Source organism: Streptopelia decaocto, assembly GCF_964273445.1.
Source record: "Streptopelia decaocto genome assembly, chromosome: 2".
In the NCBI taxonomy this organism is placed as follows: Eukaryota; Metazoa; Chordata; class Aves; order Columbiformes; family Columbidae; genus Streptopelia; species Streptopelia decaocto.
Window position 1 is genome coordinate 78976814 of NC_138655.1, and position 21880 is coordinate 78998693.

The 21880-nt window shown below is 39.2% G+C and overlaps 1 protein-coding gene across 1 annotated transcript in view; it reads right to left on the reverse strand.

Annotated features, from left to right (window-relative positions):
• MYO10 (myosin X) overlaps positions 1–21880 on the reverse strand; it is a 161850-nt gene that overhangs the window by 5686 nt on the left and 134284 nt on the right. Inside the window, 15 exon segments of the mRNA XM_082047078.1 lie at positions 295–409; positions 1128–1264; positions 1663–1870; positions 3407–3704; positions 4999–5122; positions 6312–6469; positions 7580–7774; positions 8233–8375; positions 10781–10836; positions 11622–11715; positions 15070–15165; positions 17436–17679; positions 19044–19167; positions 20444–21346; positions 21751–21790. Of these exon segments, the coding sequence (XP_081903204.1) occupies positions 295–409; positions 1128–1264; positions 1663–1870; positions 3407–3704; positions 4999–5122; positions 6312–6469; positions 7580–7774; positions 8233–8375; positions 10781–10836; positions 11622–11715; positions 15070–15165; positions 17436–17679; positions 19044–19167; positions 20444–21346; positions 21751–21790 (2935 nt within the window).

The following is a 21880-nucleotide window of genomic DNA, read 5'->3' on the forward strand; positions in this document are numbered from 1 at the left end:
CAAAATTAAAAGGAAGTATTATCCTTTTTTTATGCAGTTAGTTCCCCTTTTTTTTACCACTACACACAAAGCAATTCACAAGTAATGCAGAGGAAAAGTCATAACACCAGGTAAATCATACGTGCTTTACTTTTATCAGGATAAGCCTATTTTGACCACTGAATTGCTTTCCTTGCACTTGATGCTTGAGTAGTAGTGCATTTAAACAGAAGCATAATAGAAACTCTGCTCTACCTAGATCTCTTTCTTTTTTCCTTCTCTAAAAGTGCTTCAAAATGGAACTTTGTCCTTTACCTGCTCAAACATAAAGGCAAATTCCACGCTATCTCTTGGGACGTTTTCTGTGTCCAGGAAGCAGTAGAGCTTGAAGTAGAACTTCCAGTGCATGTCCCCAGCAGTGGCAGCAAGCCTGTACAGGTGTGTGGAAAGACAGAGAGAGATCAGATCTGTGAAATCAAATGCCTTTCTAAATTGACACCTCAAGAATCTAAGCAAGGCATCAGCTGAATTTCGCTTTGCTACACCTGCTGTCAGTCTGGTGGTGTTGACAGGAGCTTAACTGCACACCACTTCAGACATTCCTTTTTCCCCTCATTATTATGTGGGTAAAGGAGGTTGATTGCCATGCATGTAACACAAGGACAAACAGATATTTCGGCTTGTACCACATTTTCTTACTACAGTGCTACGAATGGTTTCAGTTTTACTGGCAAGAAAAATGTTTTGAGCTGTACTGTGGCGAGTTCTATGTGAAGTTGGGCAACAAGTGGTCAGAATGGCAATGACTGCCTGGAGTTCAGTTCTCCTAATACTTGGACAGCCACAATACTAGTAGTGGTGGAAAAAAAAAATTAGTAGTGGAAAAGAAAATGTGGAAATAGAGATGACAAATATTATTCTACTGGTATCAAGACAGAGGAAAACCAAACACAGGTGAATAGGTGGCTCATTAATTCCTTTAAGAAGGAAAAATAAAGATGCTTTTGTTCCAGAAATGGCCATGTGTTTAATTCAGCTGCGTCATAACAAACAAGCAAGAGAAAGAGAAAATTCAGCATTATTGACATTGGAAATTTATTTAATTGCTGCTTATTAGAGTGGTGAGAGAGAAGGAAAGGCACACTCACTTTTCAAACTTTGCCAAGACATCAGCCACAATGGTCCTGCTTTCAATCGCTTTATCAGTAGTTCCATTGTATTCAAACAAAGCAAACATATTTCTGCTATCCTCCATGGCCAAGCCACGAATTAACTTTTCAACCACCTAATGAGAAACAGTGCATGAAAAAATGATAGCATGGAAAAGCAGCACCATAGTGTAAGACAAATAATTAGAAGAAAATTCAGATCTAGGTTTTACGCCAGGCTAAAAATGTTGCTAACATGTTTTCATCAGCAGTATTGTTGTCAAATTCCACTTTAATTTTATAGTAAATAATGCTGATTATTTCAGAATATGTGTATACAATCACCTGGCTGGATATAACCCCTGTATTTCACCAACTCAGCAAGAGTCTTTCAGCTTTAGGAAGCAACCTGGCTCTCATAGACACCAATATCTACTGAAGTTGTTCCAATGATGCCTCTGCTGAATTGCTTACTCTTTCCTCTAATTTTTCCTGTAAGAGGGAACTATAGTTGAGTAATTCTCTGCACTCTCACCTCTCCAGCTGTAGTGTGCGAGTTGATGGTAATCTTACAGGAGCCCCCGCCATGGCAATAAACTGTGGACGTCATTTCCTGCCTGCCGATCAGAGCTTCTATTTCATCCCGCGATGGCACAAACTCTCTGCATTTGGTTTTCTTCAGAGATTCATAAGTAAATAGTGCATATTTCTCCATTTCAGTTCCTGGAAACTGGTCACGAACCCTGTGAAAGAAATATTATTACTTTAAGCTGCCAGTCTGTGAAACAGAAAGTTTACTTATTTGAGAATGTATCCAGTACGCTATTTAATTGACACACTCAAAGGTTTAACTTCGCTGTCAAGGAAGGTGTTCTAACTTGTGATTTACTGTGGGGTAACTTATATACATTGATCATTTTGTTTTACAAACCTAATGCAAAGAAAAAAACTGAGCTACCTTTATAGCATTAACTACAGGAACCTTGTAATGACTCACATTTGATAGCAAGACAACTATAAAAATCTTGTAACCAACTCCCCTTTTTGTCACTAACAGTTGTTGAATGAAGACAAAACTGCACTACGGTACTAGAGAAAAAAGCAATAAAATGTATTTTGGCAGCTCAGTTTTGTGATGGTGTAATTGATTTCTTTTCCTGTTTTTCTTAACTTCTCTCTAGACCTTACTGTTTAGCAGTTAGTTATTGTTAGTATTCACTAATGACTTTAACAAATGCAATTCTTAATTATTGAAAACTGTTGAATTCAGGTAGCTCTCAGCAGAATATTTCTATAATATTTCCAGTGATAAAACACCAGCTTTTTAGAGCTATTAAGGTTTAAGTGAAAAACTACAGTGATTTTTGATTTACAAGGCATAAAAAGATTACTGCAGGATTACAGCAATCCTGTAAGATGACTATGTATCTGTTATATTGACACCAACCAACAAATGTTGTATCAGCTGCGATTTTTTTAACTGGAACACCAGTTTATGAACTGAGTTAAACTGAGAAAGTGAATCGAAGTTGGATTTTTTCATTTTAACACTTACATGAAGTGACAGATGTTTTTCACTAATCTTACTTTGGTTGAAAAGTGTATCTTCAACAGAAGCGTTTTACGAATATTTAGCAATATTTACCAAGTCCATACTCTAGCACAAACACAGACATGACTTTTAAATTACTGAAAACAGTTTGTTGTTAGTGGACTAACTTTCCTAATGGAACAATCTGCATTCTTCTGCTGCCTCACCAAAATGAACTCTACATTCTGGTTAGTGCTGAAATGTCAAAAATGATTTATTTTTTTAACGGTCACTAATGTATTAAAATTAGATCTGCAAAGAGACATTGCAAAGAGACCTCAAATAAATCTCTAAACATTCTAATGTTCTTTTATGTGTGTGATGCATACCTCACAAAACTAAGGTTGCACAGCTGAGAATGGGACCTGAGAGTACTGGCTGCAAGTCATTTAAGCAACTTTATACAATTACAGAAAGCCCCCCCTTTTGTCAGTGTTAACAAATTATGCATTCAGTTTAGTGGCATTTTGCCTGATTCTTTGAATGAGAGTAATTCCACCTAGATCAACCCATTCATGCTTTTCTTACAACGTATTTTAAGATTCATTTTTTGGCATAACCAGTTCACAAAGTGAACACATCTTCAAGTCTCACTTCAAGATGTTTTAAACACTGTTAGAAGTTGTGGGGAAGAAAACAGTGACTGAAGACACTTCTTTTCTCACTTCAGTAGTTCAAAGCTTTTTACCTTTTAAGATGGAACTTGAGATATTTGAGGATGCCGCGACTCGGCAGAAATGTGCAACTCATGCAGGTGAGGATTTGCCAACTATACAGGTTGCCCATGCTCCCAGGGTTTGGCACTTTGTTGGTCTGCTTGATGAGCTGACAGTAGAGCTCATCTCGAAGAGGTCTCAAATCATGTCCTGTTTGCAGGATACCTTGGATTATAGGGATGGGATCAGACATAGACTCCAGCTGCTGCAAAGAATTAAATATCTTGATGGCTTCATCCTGCAGAGTTGTGTAGCCTTTGTCTTTCAGCACTACAAAAGAAGAATAGGGAGAAAGGTGCTTAGACTGAGATATGGAAGAGAAAGCAGTCAGGCTTAACACAGGAATTGCTTAATGCTATTTGGTGACCCTTATCAGACAGGATATTAGAATGGAGCTTTTCAATTTCAAATGTGTGATGCAAATTCATTTCATGAGCTATTTTGCTATTGAGATTTGATCTGAAATTATTGAAATGCCATTTTGACATTTTCTGACAACATAACTTAAAATGTGTATCTTGCTTGATCAAGGGTTTTGTTGATGGAGAATCCACACTGCTGAAGTGTCTATGACTTTTTTGCTGTCACAAGAAAGTGAAAATCTAATCAGAACATAAGGGAGGTAAAGCACGACTGCATTTACAGAAGGTGGCAAAAATACATGGCATCACTTTTGTCTACAGCAGTCGCATTTCAATTAAACTCAAACAATGCTACTAAACTAGAGGAGGATGGAGAAGGGAAAGGTTTCTCCTAGGTTCCCCTAGGAAAGGTTCCTTATCACTTGAGCAGAAGGATATCGCTTGAGTTATCAAGAAGTCTTACCTGAAATACCTTAGATTTTAATCAACTGACCTCTCACCCTCCTCCCAAGGATGAAACTTCTGATCCAAGTCATACCTTGTTTCATATGCAGTTGCAAAGTAAGATAAGCAAATCCTTTTAAGGACACCAAATTCACAATCATCAATAGCTCTGAACCATTCACTCAAAACAGACTTCTAAGTTAGTGATTGAGCCAAGGATATTAAAATACATGATTACACCTGTTTCAGGAGTAAACGAACCATGACTTTTAAAAACCATGTCCACTTAAATGTTGTCTCCCATAAATAATCCTCCCACCACATCTGATGAAACTTAGACTTATTGTTAATTGGAAGTTGTGGCTTCTGCAGCTCCACTCATGGAATCAACAATAATTTGAGAAGGAGAAAAAGATTCAAGGAGACAAATGGATTTGGTTTAGTTGCCTATTTCAGTGCAAGGTTTTTCAAACTCAGTCATCTCAGCTGCATTGGTGAGGGCAACAAACTTGTATTACAGCAGCACTACCAACCTTCCCTTCTGGAAGATACGTGCAGGAGCAGCACCACGAGCCCATGGCTCTATGCTGCACAAACTGCTGTCTTCTGTCACCCAGAAGAGAACAGGGAAACGTCTATTTGTATTAAAAATATATGTTTTGCCTACCATTACTTCACTATAGCCCATTAACTAAAAACTTTCAGCCTCTGGTTTAGTCTTTCATACAGGAAAGTGCTTCTATGATTGAAAAACTTACAGTTTAGATTGATGTCCCCATATGGCAGAGGCAGTAATGGCGAGTGCAAGGGATGATGGGTGTAACGGAGAATAGGGTTTCTCTTATAAATCTGTTCAACCACATCAGCATTCAGGCAGTTTTCCTATTGGGATAAGAAAAAAAGCAGGATTTGAGGTCCAGCATTAACAATGCTGCAAGGCTTTGTGCCTTTCAGTTGGCTGTGAAAAAGTCACTCCTCAGTGTTACTATTTAGTGCTAAATCCAGCTGTGGGTACTGTGGCTGCCATGGCACTCTGCGGCCTATGAATACTCAGTATCTGCTAATCTCAGGCCTTGCATAAGCTTATGTTACCTGTGCAGTAAAAAACAAACCACAGCAGAGCTGCAGGAGACAAAAATGAAGTTTCACGAAATTTTTGAAGTGTCTTTTCATTTTACAATTGCTTTTACTCCGGTATTTCATAACTGGAATTAAGACATTTGTATTCAAGTTTTATTTAAAAATATTTCTCCAGCATGACTACTTGGTCCTTTCAGTTAGGACCTACAGGAGCTACCATAACAAAATAGTCCAGAAAAACTGCTGCTGTAAACCTGATGCACCTACTCTGACATCTAAATACTGTTTTTCCTTAGGCCACGTTTGACAAATGTGTGATCACTGTCTTCTATCAGTCCTGAGCTTCCTCATGTCCACTGCTCTGAAAAACAGCCTTCATAGTCTTGGAATTTAGGACTTGATAGGTTTTTTTGTGTCTCCTCCAAGAATTGTTATCTTCTCTCCTAAAAGCAGTTTAGCAATATCTCCAGAAATACATTCATGCCATGTCTTCAACAGGACCATAAAGCATTAAGCATTAATATGCTTCTTATCATGCAGAAATATGAGCTGTTGAGCCTGTGTTATCACAGAATAAGAAATGAAGCATAATGAAAAAAATCACCAGAGCTGTCTAGTCCACATCCTCGTGTGCCGCTCACCGAGGACACAGCCAGACAGGTCTGCTCACTCATGAACCTGCACGCTGCGCTCTACTGCCTGGCATAGCAATGTCTGTGGAGTTACACAAACCAGTAAAACTTGGTACTGCTTTCATGGAAAAAAGTTATCCCTCTTACCTTCTCAGCTGCACTTACACTTCGCTCTTTTACTGTTTAGATTAGAAATTCCTTTATCAGGTCAGTGAATGCACTCAGGTTCCACAATTTCAGTCTATGCCACTGTGTGATTAAAACTTAATTTTCTGCTTTATTACCCAATATGGCAAAGCCAACAAAAAATATTTAAACAATTATTCTTTCCCATCCCATGTCCTCCTGTTTGTGCCTACCTTAATATCCTGAATAAGCTGCTGCGTTGGAGTATCAATTGGCGCTTTTGTGTCAATCACATTCTGGATGGCACTTGACCAGCGGGTTGCCTCATTAAGCAATTTTGTATAGAGACGGTAACAATGTTTGCGTCCGTACACAGTTACATTCCAATAACCTAGCACAACAGTAAAAATCATTAATCACAGAAGATGCATTGATAAGAATACCTCAACTTCTATCTGAAAACAGCTGTAGTCCCATGAGACCCCGAGTGCTGCGCTCTGGATCATGCTGGCAGGTTTTCAGGATCTAAGAAGTTGTACGAGTAATTAAGTATCATAATAAAGATACTATGGTACAAGAGGAGATTCTCTCCTTTAAAAGAGCCTAAGAGTAATCTCAGAGTACAACCACCCTCATGCAGCCCCCCATTTTATCAGGTAATTTTAGTAAAAGTGGTCATAAGACAACACTATGGAATTCTGTTAGCTACTTGTGGGCCCTACTTCTCCAGCTCTGGCTGTAACATGAAGTTCTGAGTCTTGCTCTGTTGTTCATTGTCTGTAGCACACGTACAAGCAGGTATAGAGCATAAACTACCACTGCCTCTTCTGTAAAAAGTCATTAACTTCAAACCAGTGAAGTGGCGGCTATGGCAGGAAGAACATTTCAGTTCAAAATCTCTCCCTGCATCATTGTATAGGCTTTTTGTGAAACAGATTCTATTAAATAAAATCTGTTCCATCTCTCACCAGTGAAAAGCTCTTTGAAATGTCAGTGACCCCAATGAGATTATATAGGGCTGTCCACTTTCGCTTCTCATTTGCAAACAGCTACTTCCCAGCTGAAAACCAGTTTTGAAAATGCAGAGGGAACTGACTCGGATGTAGTCTGTAGGTTAGCACAAGCTGGATTCTTACTCCAGCGCCACCAATGTCAGTCCTCATAGCTCCTCAGCACATAAAATAATGTGTGATGAGAGTGCTACCCTATGTCTTTCTCCAGGTCTTTGATGTGTAAGCGTAAGTGTTCACACCAACTTAGCAGCAGTGTGAGTCTACAACAATTTGAATGTTGGTGAGAACAAGATGCAGTCCTGTATACATTGTTACCTCTGTTTTTTTGCCCAGTAATTACCTGTAAAATGCCTCAGTGACTTCACAGCTCAATTTGTTCACCAAATGCAACCATACTAATCCATTTAAAATACTCTTATGTGCTGTTTGTTGCATTAGCATGACAGAAGGCAACTGGAAAGCACATTTGAACAAGGGCAAAAAACTACCTGTCTCTTTGAAGATTTTTTCATCAGGTGGGACCACTGAGCAGAGGCTGTTCAGGACCAGTGTACCCAATTTCAAAGCATTTTTCTCTGAGCTCTTGTAGTAGTCCAAAGAATTGTGCGTCAAAACAAACCAACGCTTCTTTAGTTTCAATGAAGACATCTTGGGGTTGTTCTTTACTTCCTTGTGTAGCCATCCTGTTAAAGACACAATTTGAATCACACTTTTTTTTTTTTTAAAACAGAGTTGGACAAAATGAGGTTGTTCAAAGTTAGTTGTATACTTTCAACAACAAAAATGTGATGTGAATTGTTTAGCCCAGGTATTAAAAAACTTGGAGTAAAATTCTCAAACAATGAAATGATGACGGTAAATCAAATTAATATGAAAACTTTTCGACTTTTGTGTTTACCTGGAAAAAATGTTTCGTCAACTTAAAAAAAAAGCTTTTGTCATCATGACAGTGTTTTCTTATATGGCATAGCAGGAGTATAATTACAGCTGTATTAGTGTGTGAGTAAACTGAACTGTAAAAAGATGAGGCTCCAACACTGCCACGCAATGCCAGCACATTACCCAGACTGCATTGTGGGAACAACCTCTTGGAAGCTTAATGGATGCTAATTACTTCATTAGTGCCCCACTCAGTTCTTACCTCTCACAATGAATTCTTGTCCCTCCACTCTAGTGTCCCCTTTGGACCTTTGCAGCAGGGTTATCCAGTGATGCATCTCCTCAGGAGTGTCAGCATTACAGTGAAGAACACGATTAGCAGTGATGATCACAAATGAATTTGGTCTATGAAGATAAATGAAGATTGAAAAAGCCAATCAACATACATGCTGTTCACCTCACTTGCCATAACCATAAACACTCTCCATTGTTTGCATTTTCTATTCAGACAAATACTGTCCACGTCTAAAGCATTTATTTCAACACCACTAAAGCTAAAAAAAGTTAAGCATTCAAAAAGACTCAGTTATGCTGGATTCACACCAAAATGCCAGGGCTCTGAATGGTGGGAAAGTTTACATTAAACTACAACTTGTCCTGTCTCAAAATAAAACTATGCTGAGAAAAACCTCCAATCTTTAATTAGTTTTGGGTGTAAATCAGAACTCTGTTTCGGGGTCAGATCTATTTCGGGTGTCTGCTTCAGTAGCTACATTAGTTAAAACCAGCTACAATTTACAAAGGTCTATAGTGAAGCATCACGTGAACACAGATTCTTTTATTTTTAATGCAGTGCAACCCAACTCGCAGGGAGTACAATCTATTTTTAATGAGAGTCTGGCTTTTACCCATTCCTACACCAGGATTCGCTGAAGCATGAAGAACGGGCCAAGCGAACTGTGCTGATGGCTCTCTGGATTAGACAGGCAGGTTTTCCAGGCTACAAACACTCAGTTTAACCCTTTACCATTAATTGTTTCATCGTGGAACACACACAGTTTTTAAGAACTGCATCAGATGTGGAAAAAGGGAGTGATGCAGTCTGGGCCATCCCATGCATGAGAAGCTCACAGGATTCATTTTACAGTTCTTGCAATAAGGTAACTAGGTAGAAATCAGAACCAATCAAAAATTGTTTACGGGGATAGAGAGCTTCACCCAAATACGATACCATTCTCCAAAATCAGTGTGTGCCATGTAAAAGCTAAATGTATCACAGGGTTAAAAAAAACCCAAGTAAATAAAATCATTAGAAAGAAAAAATTGAAAACTGTGTGAAGGGAGGTTACAGTAAATCAAGTAACATGAGAAGGGCGTAAGTCATCTTGGAAGCTGTCTAAGTTACCTCCAGCGAGTGTTCAGCAGTGCCATGGAAGGGGTAAGGGAATGAGCAGAATCCAGTGTTTTGGTCACATTCACAGTGGTGCTCAAGTGCTACACTATGCAGGTAGAATGGTGGAGGAGGAAACAAGCGGGCATGTGAACTCAGCTGAAGAATTTTGTTAGTCCATGTTTTAAAATGTGTGAAGAGGAGGCAGCTTTGCATTGAGCTACATGAAGCACACTTTAGAAAGCTGGATAACATGACATACAAGACAGAAGCTATAGAAGAGCTGTAGCAAGAGAACTGGAAAAGGGGAATGCTAAGGTATAAACTAAGGTCAAGCTATCAAACAGGAGGTTATGACCAACAGTAGCCAACCTTCCAGGCTCCCCTCTCCTCCTCCCCAGCTTAGGAAAATAACAGGAGCCTCCTACTTTCTGCATACATATTCAAAGGGCTCTCTGCTCAGATTCTCTCTTTTGAACTTGCAATAATGGGTTCGTATGTGTCAAAATAAAAATAATCTACTGCCTGTATTAGTCAAATTAATTTCCTAACTGAAAAACCTCCCATCACTGATTTAGACCCATACAACTAAAACAAAAACAACAACAAAAACCACCAAACCAAAAAAACAAACAAAAGGACAAAAAAAAACCTGTGTGAAATATGCTTCTAGGAGAAATGCCTTTCGAACTTCAAATTTTGAAAGCTCCGGACATTTGTGTTGTATTGTTCAGGAAACCTGGGCTTATAATCACAGTCACTTGTGGCATCAGTCTCTTGGCAGGCCAAGGGCAAACCAGTAACTTAAACCCAGCTGTTTCACACATGTGCAATGAGGAGACTGGAATGAACTCCTGTAGCACAAATAACACCTCACTGCCAGTAACCTTATAACCAGACTCATAGCCTGAACCCGGATTACTTTTTATGCTCCCAAACACTGTTGCTTGTTCAAGAACTAAGAATGTCCTGATGGTTATTTTTCTATACTGCATTGTTTTATATGTTATAAAACGTTTTTATTCCAAGAAATAATGCTCATCCCTGCTGAACACAACACTCTTGCATGAGAAGCTGAACAAAAAAATGTTAAGTTTTGTGCTTACTGTATTACTAAAGGACTCAAAAACAAGCTGCTGTTTTCCAGGAGCATTACTTGTATAAATGAAAGACATATTTCATCTTCTACTTTTGGATCACTTCAGTATCTGGACAGTTCATATATGAAGCAGTGTCAGGGAAGTTAGAGAAACCCTCACAAAAAACACCACCATTCCTATTCCACGTTTTAACATGTGGTGTTTAGTACTGTGAAAAGGGAGACAATAACGAACAGTAGAATATAGAGACTAAAGTATAAAGCATCTGACTTTGGCTAGAGAAAGGAGAAACAAAGTCACCAGGCATGGTTCTGACTTACCGATCTGGATTGTCAGCAGCACAGACAGAATCAATTAGTCCTACGTCGAGTGTACCCTATAAGCAAATATCCAACCAGAAGAAGAGGAAGACATTTACTATTACAATACTCACAGTACTTTTCCCAGAGACAGGTGAAAGGAGCAGCAGCTTTGATCAAACAAAATGATCTGTGGATTTGGGAATCCGTTTCTCTTAACCATTAAAACTGCTGAGGGGAAAACTAAGAGACTCAGATAACTAGATCCAGTAAAAGATTATCTCTAGTTAAGCTGGAGGCAGCTCAACAACTGCTCGTATTTTTCTATGCTTCCAAACCTGCTTTAATTTTTCATCTAAAAGGGCCATCCCAATGTAAATCGCATCATCTCAGAACAAACTTCTGAGGCCATTAAGCAGAAGGTTTTTTATTTCCCTTTGCTTGATATTAGGTTCCAAATTTATCTCATTTATTCCCAGTGGATGTTGCACAGAATGATAAACACAGGACCAGAAACATCTCAAATTTTCTACTCTTGGGTTTTTAATTTACTCAATAACTGTATCTTTGCAAAACTTCAAACTCAAGCATACACTGTGGTGTGACAGGGAACTGGACTAGAAAAAAACACCTGCAAAACCAACACTCATTTTTCATCAAGGTGAATTATGGGAGAGGAGTCAGAAGTCAGAGTCTCCTCTTGTATAGCTACAGGGTGAAGGACATGGAGCCTCTAGCCAGTGTCACAGCTACCACCGCACGTAAGGAAACCAAGGTCGTGACTCTTGGAAGCTGTGGCCACCACAGTGCTCCTGTTTTCTAACAATGTCTGCTTTGATAAGTTCTTCAGATTTAGACTTACCACAGCATTCTGTGGATTTGCCTGCTCATCGTGCATCTCTCGAATCTCTTGCTCTGTGGACGCATGGACTTGACTCAGTACACTAAACCACTGGCTGTGGAGAGAAAGGCGGCGGTGTAAGTAAAATGTTGCTTCTGCACAAGCCCTTTGTCACCTTTGTTCTGCAGAGATCTAGCAGGTTCTGCAGGTTTTTGAAATTGCTTAGGATTCCTTTTGTCGACATGCATAAAAGCAGCAAGGCTTTTACAAACAAGTCCCTCCAGATCTCCCAACCAAGCTCATGTCATACCATTCTTCCTAAAGACAAATACCTTGTACAGAAAGGGGCATCTCTGAAAAACTGGCAGTAAGCACACTGAAACATCCAAGTGCTTAGAGAGCATTTATAAGACATTCCACACATTTCATCTGGAGAAACACACATTACCAGCTACACACAAAGACTTTAATGGGAAACCCAACCTTCAGATTATAAATTGTGCTGCACTGATGGCGTGACTCATAATACTTTTTACAATGATACTTCTGTAAACACGACCCAAGTCTATCGAGTCCTTTGCAGAAGCACAACTGAGAGAGAAAAAAGAGTAAAAACCCCAAGCAAATACCTCTAAATTTTCTGTTCCCTATAGAGCACTGGAAAATGCAGCTGTTGGAAGGGCCAGGGAAGTTGAACCTAAGCTAATTTGTGCCACTCCAGTAGCCTTGTCTCTATCCACAACAGGAAGACCAGCAAGAGAGGCTCCCAGTACTTTGGTCCCTATTGCTGAGCAGCAATTGCAGAAGGATTTTTATTCCAACCACACCTTCTGCTTCTGGGAAATCTCTGCCCTCCTGGCACTTGTATGGGATAAAGCTCAACTGCTTCAAGCAATCCCACTGAAATCTGAGGGGAGAGCTTGGCCTGTTCAGCGGGTTCCTGAATGCCATTCTTCAAGATATGAATTTGCCATTCTAATGGAAATCACCTGGGGCCAAGTTTTCAAAGGGCTTAAAAGCCCAGCCTTTCAAACAGACTCCTCACTTTTCTGCAGAGGTTTCTCTACCACCATCAGGTTGAGGAAACAAATGCAAAACTACTGACTTTAAATATAAAACTATATTCCTGCAATTGCTTGTAGTCAAAGAATATATGCTTATGACACTGAAGTGCTGCCTCCTTAATTCCAGCATTCAGAAGCTGACTGCTCCCTATCACATAGGTGTCTGGGAACCCAGCTGCCAAAGTAGCTTGAGAAAACCTCTGTTGTCTGTCAAGCAGTACCACTGCCCTCTAAATCAGTTCTAACAGCTTAGGCTTTCATTAGAAACAGTGCAAGGCACAAAGAAAAACAAAGATGTAGAGTGCCAGACAATAGAGAAGATGAGAACATACTTAGTTCTGGTTCTTCTGTTAAGGCTCAGCGATATCCACAGAAAGGTTGTGCTTAACACTTCACTTGGCTGGATTTAAAACAAGGTCACTGAAAACCCCTCCAAACAAGGGAAGGGTCATCTAGAGAGAAGGAACCACCAGCTGAAGAAAATTAAACCTCATCTACCAAAAGATTCCCAGAAATTCAATTCAGCTTCCATTTTCGGGCTCAGAAATTGCAAATGTTTTTAAATATCAACCTTCTATTTGAAACCAAAAAAGACTTCACAGCACTGCATGCACAGTTAGTAATAATACATTATTGGATTTTAAAGAACTCGGAGTTTTCAGAATTTAATGTAATCTTTGTGTAAACAATGAAAAAGAAATTAATCATGCCACTTTGCAGGAGACCAAGGCAGATTTTACTCTCCTTTTGCTTTCTTCCCTCTCAGGACCTCCTTTGCATTTCAGCTGAGTCCTAGAACCCAGCAACAGGGAAGAAGACAGATGGAGGGTTTGAAAGGTTTAAATCCTCAGCAGCAGCTGCCCACTGAAGCATTACATCTTTCCTCAAATACACTTCCATGATCAAAATAGTAATTCCTCTTTTTTGGGGGGGTGTCAGGTTTCTCTTGCTTTTTCCCATAATTGGAACAAAAAGCAACTTTGGATTGTGATCTAGACAGTGTACAAAATATTTTTTCAATAGCAGGTCCAGAACCAAAACAGTCTGATAATTTTGTACTTCACTTTCAACAATGCCAAACATTAGCGAGGCTTTGACTTCATCCCATTTGCAAATCCTTACACATGTCCCTCATTAAAGTTTTCTGGAAAGACTGAGAAGAAGGAAACATGGAATACAATGTATTTAATATGGATGGTGTGCAATGTGTACTATATACAACAATAGCATATAGTGTCTCCTCCTCCATGTTTAAGAAAAAAATGAGAGAGGTACATGACACCAGACAAGTCTTTATGCTGATAATTTCTTATTGGTCCCTAGGGCATGTACGCAAGTCTAGCAGAAGAGAGTTTAGCTAAGCCTTCATTTTAAAATATACTCACATCACACAAGAATCTTAACAATGAGTACTGGGAAAGCTCATACTTATTTCATGGGTAATTTTAAGGATGTATAAAAAATGAAGAATGATTCTGCACTGCAAGCGTTGCTAAATTTAAACTAAGGGTCCTGTGATATAGGAAGGTATTATACCTTTAAAAAGAACAGAATACCAAGCAGCTTCAAGGCTTCAGAGCAAAACGAGTTCAAGTGATGTTGACATAGGCATCCTGTGTTCTGGCCTTGGGGCAGCAAGGCAGTGGGTAATAAGCTGTGATTACTAAGTTCACTTTATTTAAATGCTTGATTTTTAGGGCAAGCATATGATTATCTCGCATGAACTGCAGTGTAGGGATTTTTTTTTTTTAAAGATCTGATCTGACAAGTCAAGCTTGCTCTGTACCTACCAACCTCTCCCTCCAGTTTGATATGGATCCTTCAGCAACAAAAGCAAGACCCTTTCTAAATCAGCAGAAAGGGAAACACGCCGTGGCACCCTCTTCTTATTCATGAACACACCTTCACCCTAAAAGCCAGTGACCACATTACAACTTTTACCTGAAAAAATTTTAGGCTCTGCTTAGGCAAGCAGATCCCAACCCTAAAGAATAATACATTATTTTTGTCAGATTACAGCGTCTTAAATACTGATTTAATCTATGCAGATAAGCACAGCAGGGTAAAGCACAAGACAAGCATCAATGGCTGATGACGCCTTTCTACATACACGCTGTATTTCAGAAAGTTGCTAGTAATAAATGGATAACAGCCAAATTCTAGGCAAATTTTCATTGGCAGTCTGACTCTTTCCAGTGATGGTCTGCCATGAGATTTTCTTTAGAAAAAGTGTTAAATACAATGTGTTTGAATATTTTGTGACAGTGGGCAAACAAATTAATGTCAAGCACAAGCCAGAATGGCACAGAGGTTAAAAAAAGAATAAAAAACACTCCCAAAACCCCCTCGAAAGACCAAACCAAACAAACAAAAAAGAAAAGAAAAAGGCCTAGTGATTTTCATACCTTGCATCCTCAGGAGACTCAGCAATTAAATGGTATGTCCTGTCGCCCATTATTAGATCAATACCATTTTCTTTGCCCGTATTATCAACAATCTCTCTGTAAAGAAGCAAATGCCAAGATTGACCATTAGAGATCATCAACATTTTGAAAATTCTGTTCTGCTGAGAGGGTCACAACCTACTGATACTTAAAATAACAGCAGTCAACCTTAATCAGGTTCATTTGCAAGATTCACAATGTCATTTATCAGACAGTATTAATTCACCAAACTACGGTTGTTGTGTTTCCTGCCTATATGGTAAAAATACTCAAACTACTACAAGTGTCACTATACCAAGTTGACTATTCTGTTATCTTTTTTAACAAGAACTAAAGAAAAAGTATTATGAAACCTCAAGAGACAAGGATAACTGGCTTAAGAAAAAGATATATTTCTGAAATGATTGCATACCCAAGTAGTTTTTTGAGTGTTAGAAAGAAAGCTCTTTAAGATTAAAACCAAAGAGCAAACAAAACCTGGATTAGTGATTCTGTGTGGTTGTGAGTCACTAGAGAAAGACAATTCCAAACGTGACTTCCAGAAAAAGCTGAGCACACACCTGCTGAAAAGTTACATCTTCCCAATTTGTAGTTTGGACATCTAAATATTGATATATTAAACAAATATGGATCACAAAGCACAAGATTTTTAAGGAGTAATTTAAGTTTTACTTCAGGTTTTCACGAAGTTTAAGAAGCCAACTTGATTCTGTTTTTTCTGTTTTACTGTACTTGTCTGAAGCTTATTATTTCCTTAATTAGCCATACTTCTTCATCGCCTATACTATTCTCATAAATCCCTATCGTATAAACATTATGCGTGAGCTCTGCTTAACAGACTCAGGAGGATGATTTCTCTACTATTAAAGCAAAAAGCTATAATTCTGTCCTATTTTTTTTAATTTGGTTTCCTCCCCTCCCACTATCAGTGTCCAACAGAACACCTCCCTAATGAATCAGCCTAAGATTCATTTAATTTGAACGGGGTCCTTTACATGGAGTTGTGAAATATGTAAGTCACACGATATGGCAGGAATGCATTCAGCGAATATTGAAGCTTCCTAGAAAAGCTATGGCTTATTTCTCACAACATATAGCTCTTTAAATACAAATATCCTTTCTTTTAGCTATTTTACAAGTTGTTGATTGAACCTACATTTCAAGTTAGTTTCAACAACCTTTACCTCATAGTTTTTAAGGTACGTTCAGCAAAGAACTTCTATAGGGCACAGTCAATGAAATAATGTGGCGACAACAAAAAGTGAAGGTTTAAACATATTAGAAAAACATGCTAAATAAATGGTATGGTACATGAGACAGATTCAAATTCAGTTTAAACAAAAAAAATGGTGGTAGGAACTTCAGTCTATATTCCGAGATTTACTTGAGAGCCAGCAGCCCATTGGTTTTACAAGAGCAAGTCAGGAAGCTCACTGAAAGTATTCTGTTCATGCTGCTTGAAATCAGACTCCAGCCAGGACTTCCAAACAAAAGATTAATCTAAACTTTCAATTTAGTTTAAGTACTCTGTTAAATTAACAAAATAAAACAGATACTTGCAAATTGCAAGGAGCAGCGTGGAATCAAGCGTTAAAGCCATTTCTATTTTGCTCTACCTTGGAAGAAAACCTAGGCACATTTTTATCCAGGAATGAGACTACCAACATTAGCAAACTCTAATTTTTAAATTAGATAGATAATCCATAAGTTCATAAAGCCTAGTGACTTTTTCGCAGGAAAAATACTATTCCTCAGAAAATCTCTTCGATGCATGCTTCAGCAAGCATAAAATTTTAAGGCGTAAGGAACTTTTGTTAGCAAGACATAAGTTACTAAGTTAAGTTGAGTAATTCTATTTTTTTTTAAAGACTTTATCACCACAATTACTTCAAACATGAAAAAAAAAAATGTAAATGCATACAGAAGATACAGCTTTGACCCATGTTAACTTAAATATATTCAGGGCGTATTAATTCCACCCTCTCCATTCTAGGTCTGCCTGCAGCTATGGACTTGGCAACATGCCCCAAATTGCCTTGGGAATCATTACAGTCTAAGTAGGGCCTCTAGTCTGGGAGAAAGCATAGATGGGTTCATTACAGCAGCAGTTTTCTGAAGTATTTGGCACCGGCTCAGCTCTGGAGCACTCTGCAGACACAGGAGAGAGCCAAGTAAGGACAACACTTGCTTTCAATAACTTCATCACACACACTCTCATGTTTGCATTCACACAACTTGAAGGCAGGGCACTCAACGTCTTCCTAGATTAAGCCTCAAGAAGTATTTAGGAGGAACTATGGCTAATATATGAACACATATAAACGTACTTGGCTGTCCGGACATCAATGGAGCCCTTTAGCTTTTCTTCACTGTCGTTTTCAAAGTACATCAACCTGGACTGTCTGAGAACAAACCATCGTTTCTTCCAGTTCCTTCTGGAAAGCGTGGATGATCCACCCCCCTTTTTGTGAAGCCAACCCTGCTTAAGTGCTTCCTGCTTGGAACGAAACCACAGGAAGGTCTCATCCTTCAGGACACACCAGCGCCGCTTCCATGTGTTTATTAAGCCACCTGGCAAGACAGACAGATGTGGGTTTATACATCGTTAAGACAAACAATTATATTACAAAACAGAAGCGGTGACCAAACCAACGCTGGAAGATGCTGACCAGCGATGCTGCAGTTAAACTGAGTCTCTGCTGTAAACCACAAAGCCAAAGATCTCATTTTTGCGCATCCTTAAGGCCACCAATACTGTTGGCAATCTAAAAACCCTTAAAACTATAAATTACAATAAATCTCCACATAATAAATATGTAACTTATATATAAAACTATATATACTTATACATAACACATATAGTAAATAATAGATTATTAAAAATTCATATTGCATATAACAAAACAGATCTTCAACACTGTTTTCAATGCATTTCAATAATAATTTAAGAAAGGTTTAGTGTTAAACTCTTTCCTCTCTCCAGTTTTCTGAAATACTTATGGTTATTAGGAAGTAACAATGTTCAACTCAAAACCACAAAACCTGGACAAGCTGTACTTAAAGAGCAGGAAATACACCAGTGTGAGCTCAGTCTTGCCAAAGTGTGGTTTTAATGCCTGAAATTCTTGTGAGCTTTGTTACGGTAGACAATACACCTTGCACCGTAGTTACACCACAGTCATAAAAGCCTTAACCAAACCAATTTACTCCTGTAATTCCACAAAAACTTATTGCGAACTATGTCAGAGGGTGAAAGTTGTGCTAGTGACAGCTGTGTACATCATTTTTTCTCACAAACATAAGTTTGTGTACATTCATCACTGTTCCTATTCCAGGAAAATAAGTTATGCTGCAGTGATGGCTACCACACAAGGATTCACCTAGATGATAATTTACTATCAGTTATCAGAACATAAAACAAGAATCTTAACTACACATCTCCTGTGTATACTCTTGCCGTGTCCCCCAGATCCCCTTGCTATACATTTCCTTCTTTGTGTCTTTTGGATCCAAAATGAAATTTGACTGATCAGAAAAATAAGTCGAGTGCTCATTAAAACCGATCTGCAATGTGGAATGTGGTCTATGTTAAAAGGCGCATGAATCAGCTTTCCTCAAAATTCGGTACAATTTGACTTTGTGAGTTATTTTACTCTCTTTATACCAGAGATTCCATTGTTTACGAGCCAGCAAAGGTGTAAAATGAAAGAGAGTCAGCTGAAAATGTTGGTGTTCCTTTGCAGAGGGAAGAACACTGCTAGATGGAAGGCATCTAAAGCAAATAATTTAATTTGAGAGCAGCTCAAATTAAGTTACTTTTCCACAACCCTTTGAAAAACAAGAAAATAGCTTAACTCTACAGAAATTTGAGCTCAAGGTATAATAAACATTTTTAGTTATTTTTTATATTTAGCGAATTTTGATTCACCCAATACCTTTCATGTACAGAAAGCTGTGAAAGTAGGGCAGGCTGACACAGCTATAGACTGAATCCCTCCGGTAGGAAAGTTCATCATCTGTATCAAATCTGGAGTCAAAATCTTCTTCGCTGTCTTCAAACTACAGAATAAAGTAAATAAAGGTGAAATAATCTCTCAGGACGGACTCTAGATAAAATTGGTTTAGAAGTCTTCATTTAAAACATTTTATGATGCACTGGAAGCACATAATTCCTCATTTTTCATCCAGCTAACAAAGGAAGGAGTACCTTGTGGTAACTTGCAGATTGAACTGTTTGATTACACACTGGCCTTGATGTCATGTAAGAAATCTATGAAACAGCTTTATCGCTGCTCAGGAAAGTCATCCCTTTGCAAGAGCATGGCCAGGGCATGTTACATTGTGTTACCTCCCTCCGTCATCGAAGCGTTGTGGGCAACAGTTTACAAAAGCCTTGAGAAAGAAACATATTCCAGAAGCTGTGGTAAGAGCTTTCCTCCACCCTCACCCCAAATAATCAGAATTTCTGTTCCTTATCTGACACACACCCTGAGTCATGCAACAGGCAGGAGTCCTCAACAGAGAAGCTAAAAGCATTTTCCTCTTAGGCAAGAACTGTCAACTTAACCCAGCAACCACGATGGCTCTTTGACTGTTTTTTTATTACCTCAACTGTAATAGATATTTTAGTGTTGGCTTTTTCCTTCTAAATAAGTCAGCGTTGCTGAAATACTTTCTCGCTCTCCCTGTCACAGAGTCTGACAGAAGTATTCTGTGAGTGGCAGAGGCAACCATATTCTTCCAACAAATATTTGTAGGAGTGAAGCCCACAGTATACTCAATAAACAGCACCGAGAAAGAGCTCCACGGTATAAGTGTCTGCCTCAATAATTTTAAGATTTGCCATCATGTGAAACTTATCCTCCAAGTAATCTCAAAATACACCTGGTAATTCAGGGACTTCTCCAAGCAGGTTATTCTGTGCTGCTGCAACTTGCACGCATAACTGAAGCTGTTTTTTCTGATAACAATTCCCCACCATGCTACCTGGTGCCCCTGCACACAGAGAGCAATTTTGCTGATGAAGAGCATCCAAGGCCTCGCACTGAGCTCCTCACCAAATACCGTGCGGTTCTGCATTAAAACAGACGGAACCACATCCTTGCACAAGCCTGGGACTGCAAGCAGCATCAGAGCCATCCCTAACTAACGCACTCACCCCAGTGGCATCTAGATGGCAACAGACAGCTACGTCTATACACGGTCTAAGCGAGTCAAACTACACAGCGCAGACATTTGCAAGAACAGCTACGGTCACTCCACAGCTGCACAGTGGGAAAAAAAGTAATCAGAAAGCATATATCAATTATTAGATAATAAAAACAATGATACTTACAGAGGACTGAGCTCCTTCAGAGCTAAACCGATATGCTCCAGAGCTATTGTAGGTCCCCACTGAGCATCGGTAGTCCGGTGACCACTGGCTACTGTGCGAATTGGAGAAGGTCACGCTGCTACCTGAAGTAATAGCACCATCTTCATAATCGTCTTGGTCATAATCGTAGTCTCCATCTGGAGAAATAAGTTCCACAGAATTTGGGGGTCTACATGATACATTTTCTGGCATGCAGTACGTGGATTCACCACTGGAAGAGTTGTGGAGACTGACTGTGTCATGGGCAGGAGGTATAAGCATGGTGTTGCCAGCAGCAGGAATTGTTGGCACCACCGTATCGTTCATATAGGGATCCTCTTCTGAGGAATCATCGCTTGTTCTGATGCCACTGGTCCTTTGATCAGAATGGCCATGCTCACTGGGGTTGGGCGAATCCTTAAATGCATCATCATCAGCTTCAAAGCCCTCATCTACCTCCTCCTCAGGATACGGCTGGCTGAAGTTAAAATTGGGCTTCTCACTGCAGGCATTTCCAGTCTGTTCAGTCAGCTCAGCGGGATACCCGTTGCCCACAGAGAGAGACCTCTCAATGTTTCGGACACATTCATCAATCTCATCAAAGTTCAGAGATTCCAGGAACTCCTGGGCTGCTCGACACGCTTCGTCCTCGAGCCGCCGGAGCTCCTCGTCTCGAAGCTGCTGCAGCCTCTGTAATGAAGCCTCTGTCAAGGACAGCTCCTGCTGCTTCTTCACACGCTGCAGGTCTTCAATTTCTTTTTCCAGACGCAGGATTTCTTCCACCTGCCTGCTTTCTTTCTGCTTCTCCACCTCTTGCTTCAGCTCTGCCTCCTTCTGGGCTTTCTGAATGGCAGCCAGTTCCTGTTTCTTTCTCTCTTCTTCAGCCTGCATATAAAGAAAATAATAAAATAAAGCCCCCCAGTGCAATATTTATTTTTAAAATTTATTTCTAAAGCACTATGCTTCCACCACACTGTTCATTTAAAAGGACCCTTATCCCTACATCAGAAAGAAAAAAGAAAAAAAAAATGAAATTATGATTACATTTGCTTACAGATACTGGACAGCTCAAGTACATGCAAAAAGTTCAATCCTTGCCAGAAATCAAATGAAGCATGAGGTGAAAGAAATTTCCATGCAAACAACTGTATTAAGTTTCCTTTGGCTTTATCTGCCAACTCCTGTAATAAGTTTAACTTAAATGCCACAGATGCCTTTTATTTTTTTAATGGCTGGGTTGAGATGCTCAAATAAACAGGATGGCTGAAAACATTAAGAATATCATTTACCTGCTGGGCAAGACGCTCTGCTTCTTGTCTTTGTCTTTCCCTAAAAGCGAGGCAAGAAAATAGGTTAGTAAATCAAGCTCAACATAAGCTCATCACATACCTTTGTAGGGCAATAGCTCAGCTTAGAGAG